The sequence below is a fragment of the Aulonocara sp. 'chitande type north' Nkhata Bay genome, linkage group LG14 (assembly GCF_057382095.1).
Source record: "Aulonocara sp. 'chitande type north' Nkhata Bay isolate Kocher_YH1m ecotype deep benthic linkage group LG14, A_spYH_male_GT1.1, whole genome shotgun sequence".
NCBI classification, from domain to species: Eukaryota; Metazoa; Chordata; class Actinopteri; order Cichliformes; family Cichlidae; genus Aulonocara; species Aulonocara sp. 'chitande type north' Nkhata Bay.
The window spans coordinates 34,256,236-34,263,902 of NC_141357.1; the positions used below are offsets into that span (position 1 = coordinate 34,256,236).

The window sequence follows — 7,667 nt, forward strand, 5'->3', positions numbered from 1 at the left end:
TTCTTCACATGTGAGTCACTGTAAGCTGGAGAGCTGCGAGGAAAGGGCTGCATTGCCTCTGTTTCTCATTTGTGTTTCTTTCCATGGAGGAGTGGAAAAAGAAGGCGGGGAGGCCACTCCTTCTTTAGGAAAGCCTGAAACTCTTATGTGAAATACGCAGCTCTACACAGGACACATTCACGCTCATACCACATAGTTTACACCAAAACCAAACACTGTGTGCTGGGAGGCTAATGTGAATGCAAACATAGAACTAAACTGGGATGAAGGGGTACAAATAGACTGCATGTGTATGTGCAAGAGAACGAGGGGCAGAAAAAAGGCTTCAGATGGTGGGAACGACAAGCCTCGGAAAATGGTGGTATGGGGACTTGGCAGAGGAGACTGTGAGTCACTGTTTATGTGGTCTGTCACTGAGAGACCAAGTGAGCTTGATAAAACACAAAATGTTGTTGAAAAAGAGTCAAATCAAACCCCCATAGCTATTACTTCCATTTTAGGTTATTTATTTTCAGATTGTAGGCATTTTGATAACTAAGTTTAAAAACCTTTTCAAGTTGTACAAAAGTTTTTGCTTGTATGAAAGAATAACCAAAGACACTAGACACAGTCAGGTAGTTTTATTTGGTTACAATGGTTGTTAACATAAGAACAGTTGGCAGAGCTGTGTACAGTAGTCAGTAACATGGCATTCATTCAGTCTAGTTGAGAATGTAATGTTCTTTTATGCAACGCAGATCCTGATCCTGCACATACAACGTAAACAGCGACAATTTACAAAATAATGTATAAATTCAGCACAAAAATGTGACATGTAAAGCATCAGAGTGAAATGCATTCAGATTTTTAGATTTGTACATGATTGTTCTGTTACATGGAGAAGAAAATGCTGAAAACACAACAAAATAAGTTGAAAATAAATTTCTAAATGATGCTTCACTGGACTGATCACATGTGAAAAAAGGCATATTCCTACAAATAATCTCTAATATCTAGACACTGAAGGAATGTTAAAATGTCAAAAAAGGTGTTTTTTTTTTAAGAATAAAATTGCTCTGGAGTTTTTAAAAGTACATGCAGATTTTTGCTCACTTAGACTCAGCCTTTCATTTCTGCTCAGCAAATATATATTCATCATAAAAAAGCCAACTTTGAGGAGTCAAAGGGAAGAAGCAAACAGATCCTTTGACTTATACACAATCCTTTTCTGAAAGCCCTTGTTTGTCAACTTATATTTAAATACAGCATGTTCATTGTGCAAGATTATAATCATTCTCAGAAGAAACGTTGCATACCTAACATGCAACGTTTAGATTTGGGTCTGCAGGAAAATAAGAGCAAATACAACAGTAGCATAGGTGTGACAGCCAGTAGATGGTCTATGCATCAGAGCCTTTCTGCCTACGTTTGGAGGGTGGGATCAGACGGTTGGGAAGCTCAGGGGGAAGACCATGACCCTCCAGCTTGACCTCAATTAGGTGGCTGGCCAGGGCAAATTCTTCATCATCCAACATGCCATCACGATCGACATCTGAGAGCTTCCAGATGCGACCCAGAACAGAGTTGGGCAGGCGGGAGCTCACCATCCAGTCCTTTGCCTTGGTGCCGCTTAGTTTCCCCTCGTTGGGAGCAAGGTTGTAGAAGATTTCATCATATTTGGGCTTGTCTTTGGTCACCACCCAATCTTCCTCCTCCTCACAACCCTCTCCATTTTCCTCAACAAAGGGGTCACCTTCTGAGAAAGGTCCAGCACGGGTCCCCAAGAAGGCACCACCCTGCACACCTGGTTGATCACCTGCTTCCAGCTCCTCTTGCCTCAGGAGGGGCATCAGTTTGGCAATGTCACTGGAGAGCAACTCATCCAAGGATGCCATCAGATTAGGCTTCAAGGATTTGAACTTGGTGAAATCATGAACCATCAGTTGTTCCTTTAAAAATGAGAATAATGTGTTAGTCCTTAGATTAATAGTTACATTAGAATAAACTTTCCTGTTGTAACCACAAGTTAACAGAAGTTGCTTGTAAACAAAGCCAGTGTTTCAAACAAACCTGCATCTTAGCACAGTCTGGAAAGTCTCCAGCAGAAATGTTGTGCTGAAGCTGGATCTTGGAGAAAATAACTGGTAGCTGATAGATCAGATTCTTCTTTTTATTATCCTTCCTGAAGACAGAACGCATCTCCTGCTTCAGGTGGCTGATGATGTGGGCGTGGACCTAGGATTTAGAGAAATAAAACACACAGAGTGCACCAATATGACTTTCTGAATAATCATTTAATGAAAACATGCTGAGACGTGAACAAATATGCAACTCGCTCACCCTAACCAGACGGGCTCTCTTGACCAGATCATTGAGTTTGCGTATGGCTGCATTTCGAGGAAGGTTTTGAATATCAGCAAAGAGATCCTCCTCCTCCAGCTCAAACAACTTACGGTTGTCGTTCACCAGCAATGGCTCTGCCCAGAAGGAGCCGATATAGACACGTAGAACCTCTGGAGTGCCAAATACCTTCCCCAGGGACCACATCAGGGCACCATACACTCGCATCAGCTGCTGGGTGCCCACCATGTCTGCTTTGTTTAGCACCACACGCAGTTTGTCTTCGTTGCCTTTCAGGGCACCGATGGCCTCAGAGAACTCATCGGATATCTCTAGCTTGTGAGCATCAAACAGCAGGACGATGCGGTCCACACGTTCTGCAAACCAGCGCAGTACAGCTGGGAAGTCATACCCTGTTTAAACAAAAAAGATGCAATCACTGATTCATCCGTAGACCTAAATGTGGAGTATGCATTGAACAAACAAGGGTCAGGAGAGGGAAGAAGGTCGACACAGACACAAACCCTAAAGATTATAATCTGTAAAATCCCAAAGACTGAATTTCTGGTCACAGAGGCTTCATTTTTGTGCAAGACATAATGAAAAAGAATTCTTTGACTTAATGTATGAAAGTGAAAGTCTAATAAATTAGTTAATATTTTTTCAGGCACTGGTTGATCTGTATCAACATGATTCTACTAAATCATAAGTTCATCAAAATCCCCCCAAAGAAAACACATTCCACATACTTTTTGTGGGATGGCCACATAGATAGTTTTGGTTTTTATCTTTTTTGGTTTTAAGAAAACATCTCTAAATTTTTGATAACTGAACTGTGGTACACACAGCACAAGAACTGATAAAAAAAAAAAAAAGTAGTAGCCTACTTTTAAAAGAGCATCTCAGTATCTCTGAATAATCCAGTCCATTTGTTGTTGAGTGAGAAACTGAGACTTCTCTTTTAACATCTTATTTACTTCCATCCTCTTAGGATATAGAAGCAAATCTTGCAGATGAATATTTTAAAAAATTCTAGTGATCAAACCAAAACTGTTTACATGGCTAAATACCACCAGCGGTAAGCAAGGAAATATGTTTTCATAATTTGGGTATACTGACACTTTAAACTTGTTAGTTGCTCATGCAGATTGATTGGAATAATGGTTTGCTTGGAGCATGAGTGAATATTAAATTAGAAAAAAACAAAATGGTGTGAGGTGATTGTGATAGTTAATGCTCAACAGTACATTCTTCCAGATGTGCTCGCAGAATTGACTGCACTGTTTCTGTTCCTTATTATGATTTTATGGCTGCTGTGTACTGCAGAGATGTTTTTTTTTTTTTATCTCTGCTGCCAAATGTCATTGCAACAGAGCATACTGGTCCCATGAGTTAGCCAGGCGTGCCAAGGAGATGAGTTTGTGAGCTGATGTTCAAGGACGTGTGTCTCTGCAGGCCCCCCATGCCCTCTCCTCACCTTTGCCTTTTCCCTCACCTCGGCTCACTCTCTGTTTGGCACCAGACAGGATCCCTGGTGTGTCAATAATGCTGATGCTCTCCAGAACCTGGTTAGGCATTTGGGCACACTGGAATCTAGCATATTCATCAGCAAACAAAGAATGACATAAGATTGTTTAAGAGTCTAAATTATGTGGAAATAGTCAATTCTTATCAAAAAAAGCCAGAGCGATCTCAGGAGCAGATTGAAAGCCACTCTGTCCACACACCCTGTCCCTCCCACTGAAGGCCATTGTGTGCAAGCAGGCCTCTTTTGCTCTGGGCTTCCTGAAGGAAAATGACCATTACTGCCAGAATCAAACAATAAGGCCTGCTAACGATGTGGGGCTTAGAACAACACCACTGCTTCCTGCAGCTTATGGGCTTAACGAGCCCACTGGTTCCTAGAACAGGAAGTCAACGCAAAAGGAGAGACGCAAATACATTCTCAAACATACCCTGCTGAGGGAGACAGGAACGCATGCTTGGAAAACTTGCACCAGAATGTCATGATGGAGCCCATTAACAGAAGCACTCTAAGTTCCTGTCACTTCTGGCCTGCGTGGCTATGCCTCTAGTACCTCACTTCACTGTAAGACGTAACTTCTTCCTTGGCTAACAACAGTGGAAAAACATCAGCTTGGGCAGTAAACATGACAGGAATAAACGTCACGTTTGTCCTACAGTTTCTCCAGTCCCTCCACAGTCTGTGACTTCTGTGTTTCTCTTTACCCTAAGAGGCTGTAGACCCCACTAACCTCAGTTTTCAACTTTAATACATTGCAGTTCCTGCCTGAGTACATGAACTTTCATCACCCTCTTGGGTGATATCGCTCTGTTTCACCATTTTTCCACAAATAAGGCAAGTGCCTCCTCCTCTGAAATTTGGCACAAGCACTTGAAATTCCAGAGCTAAAACACTCTCCGTAATCTTAATATCTCCTTCTCTGTTTTCCCTCCATGAGTTCTCTCACATGTTCTGCCTATTTCATGCTAAAATGTAACTGTCTCGCTTAGTGGGGAAAAAAATCACAACGCACTGTGAATAAAAGCCAGATTCTCACCTGTTGAGAAAGGTGTTTCCAAATGGATTGAGTTTGCGGAAAGGCTTGTTAGGGTCTACAATAAGGGCATTCCCTGGGATGACTGACTCCACGTCCCCATGCATGATGGCAGTGAAGCAGTCAGTGGTGGGTTCAGGACCTATCCTGCTCCCAGGAATATCCTGCTCCAGCAGATACCTGTAAATCAGACAAAAAGCTTGTAGTTTGTTTTGTTTTGTTTGTTTGTTTATATTTGCTGTCACTTAAATAAAGTAGAAATACTCAGGAGATATAAGAATGGGCAAATGTATACCATAGCATTGTAGTGTCTTACTTGATGAATGTTGTTTTTCCAGTGGAGTACTGTCCAACAACTAGCACCATAGGCTTATTGTCAAAATCTGCATCCTCCAAACTAGGAGAATGGAAGTCATGGAATCCATAGTACTGCTCCAGAGGCAGCAGTTTCTCGCGGTACAGGGACTTCAGTCCCTCTGTCACAGTGTGGATCACCTCAGGCGCCTTCTTCACATTCTTTCTCCCCCAGCGTGACATATTGATTGACAAGAGGATAGAGAGCTTCTTGCAAAAATCAGTGTCAGAGTTATATCAGTTGCTTGGAGTTATATTTCCTGTGGCCAAGCCTTGGAAAAACCTTCAGGTGTTTCCTGTATTTATACGAATGCTGCTCACTTGTCCTTGAGCCCTTCTCTGCACACACTTAGAGAAACGATAGGGCTGGTGTTTAGTTTAAAGTTGGGAGTTTCTCCTTTGAGTCAACACACTGAAACCTTTAGATCCTGAAACGCAGAGAGAAAATGAGGCAGGTAGAGGTTTAATCAAACAGAAAAAAAGAGATAACTCCACATCCCAAAAGAAACCTGTGTGTGCTTGATCAAAGTCTGCCACATTCTAGAGAAACAATGTGGAATCTAAAGCAAACTTCAGCCCACCCTCAGTCTGCCAAGCATTTTCAGTGGATGCCTGGAAAAAGTTGGTGTTCATGTTGGAAAACTTGCAAACCCAGCCCTGCATCAGGATTTGCTCAGGCACAGCTCATGCCTTTACAGTGAAATGAGTAAGACATTCTTTTATCCGCTGCAGTTCCCCTAAGTGGAACATGTAATTCGTGCACAGACTGCTCATACAAGGAGACATCTCAGGAGATAGTGTTCTCATGGAAAAACAAATGTAACCCTTGAGTAATTATCTTTTTACAGCAGTCTATATAAACAGAAACCCTGGATTAAGAGTCAAAGGCATAACTCATTATAGAAAGAGACTGACATTAAGGAAGATAGGCAAGACACATGTCAACAGATGTTAGCTCATCTGTGAAGAGCTTCTCTTGCAAATCCAATTTAAACTAGGATATTAAAAAATCTCCCCCCGAGGAAAACAGTAATCACAGTCCTGACATGTCATAAGACCAGTGTGGAAAGCCCTCTTGTCAAAATGGCGAACCCTGGAGATCTAATGGAGAGGCATTAAATGTAGCCATTATATACAAAAGTTCTGCTGCGGCCAAGCTGTACGAGTAAACGTGGATTTATGGTCTCACTGTGAAAATCAAAAAGCTGGTTTAGGCTTTGGGATCCGTTTATAATGTTTAAGGATGAAGGAAAATGCCTCGTGGGTTTGCACACCGGAATTGCAACAAAATTTTGGACCTGGAACATGGAAAGTAACATTGAAATGTGCAAGAGCAGCAAGTATCAGGGGAGTGAAAAATATCAGAAGCCTATACAGAAAGTTATTTAGCTACTTTATAAATTGTTGCACTCATTATATACCAAATCAAAGCTTAGTTTTCCCTCTACTTTACAATTACAGCTACATATTTTCAGTTAAAATGCAAGCCAATCATTACTGCCACATTTAAAGTTTAAAAGGAGTATTTACCAAGTTATTATGCAGGCTTCTTCAGGGAGTTCCCTCCAGCTCTCCAATCTTGCCCTCTGGAGCCTGGAAAATATTTTGGCTTAAGGAGATGAAAACAGTCTCTTGGGGAGCTGCAGCTACATGTATGGGTGTACCTCTAACAGCAAATAGGAACCCTCAGTGGAGCGTCAACGCAGCTGAATTAGAGGATCGTTCTTCTCCTGGGTTTAATGTATTTCAGATGAGCTTCAGATCATCTGGAAAGGGTTCCCAATCTGCTTGCTGAAAAAACCCAAGGCAAACACTCAGACACACAGGCGCACCACACCGAGGATTTTTTTTTTCTCTCTCTCCTTGCTTGCTTCTCTAAGTTTAATACACCTCCTCTTCCAGGGATGCCTGGCAATATGTGGGCAGCACTAACACTCTACTCAGGGCAAGGATGAACTAAGTCGTGGCTAGAGGGCGTGGACTGGAGGAGGGGGTTGCGAATAAATAATTTGGGTGGAGTTGCTTTTTAAAAAAAAAAAAAAAAAAAAAAAAAAAAAAAAGTCAAAATCTCCCACAGTCCTTATGCACATTTTAAATATATACAACTTCACTCTGCAATCTTTTGACTATACCTTGGAAGCTCCTTGTTTTACAATAGTTGTATTTCAGTATAATCACATGCCTTAGATTTAGACATGCTAGTCCCCCACCCCCCATGTAAAAATGACTTATTCTTTCCAAATTCTGCGGATTCTCCAAGCAATGACGCATACAAACCAGCTCTATGATTTCACTTCTATGCACCACCTGCTGACTGTCTGATAGAGAACACACCCCAGTGCTGAAACCATTACCACCATCTCCTCCTCCTGACTATCATACAGTCCTCCTCGGTCAGCGTTAGTAAACGAAAGGAATGCAGCCTCGAGTGGTGGA

At 41.8% G+C, this 7,667-nt stretch overlaps 1 protein-coding gene across 2 annotated transcripts; it reads right to left on the reverse strand.

The window, feature by feature from the left end:
* Positions 1 to 605: 605 nt before the first annotated feature.
* ehd2b (EH-domain containing 2b) lies at positions 606 to 7,407 on the reverse strand. 2 transcript variants are annotated; one of them, XM_086262228.1, is made up of 8 exons: positions 6,896 to 7,407; positions 6,762 to 6,824; positions 5,194 to 5,659; positions 4,881 to 5,057; positions 3,797 to 3,912; positions 2,320 to 2,732; positions 2,050 to 2,214; positions 606 to 1,928 (listed from the first exon to the last, which is right to left on the reverse strand). In XM_086262228.1, the coding sequence occupies exons 3-8, from the start codon at positions 5,412 to 5,414 to the stop codon at positions 1,380 to 1,382; spliced, it is 1,641 nt and encodes a 546-aa protein (XP_086118354.1). In that variant the 5' UTR covers positions 5,415 to 5,659; positions 6,762 to 6,824; positions 6,896 to 7,407; the 3' UTR covers positions 606 to 1,379. The 2 variants fall into 2 exon arrangements, with proteins under 2 accessions (XP_086118354.1, XP_086118355.1); XM_086262229.1 differs by having other exon boundaries at positions 3,815 to 3,912; positions 6,762 to 7,393.
* Positions 7,408 to 7,667: the final 260 nt, after the last annotated feature.

Coding starts and splice junctions, on each gene's coding strand:
- ehd2b (XM_086262228.1), bottom strand. CDS start 5,414: ATGTCACGCTGGGGGAGAAAGAATGTGAAGAAGGCGCCTGAGGTGATC. Junction 2,733..3,796: donor AGGTGAGGGAAAAGGCAAAG/GTGAGGAGAGGG, acceptor TTGTTTAAACAG/GGTATGACTTCCCAGCTGTA. Junction 1,929..2,049: donor CAGACTGTGCTAAGATGCAG/GTTTGTTTGAAA, acceptor TCATTTTTAAAG/GAACAACTGATGGTTCATGA.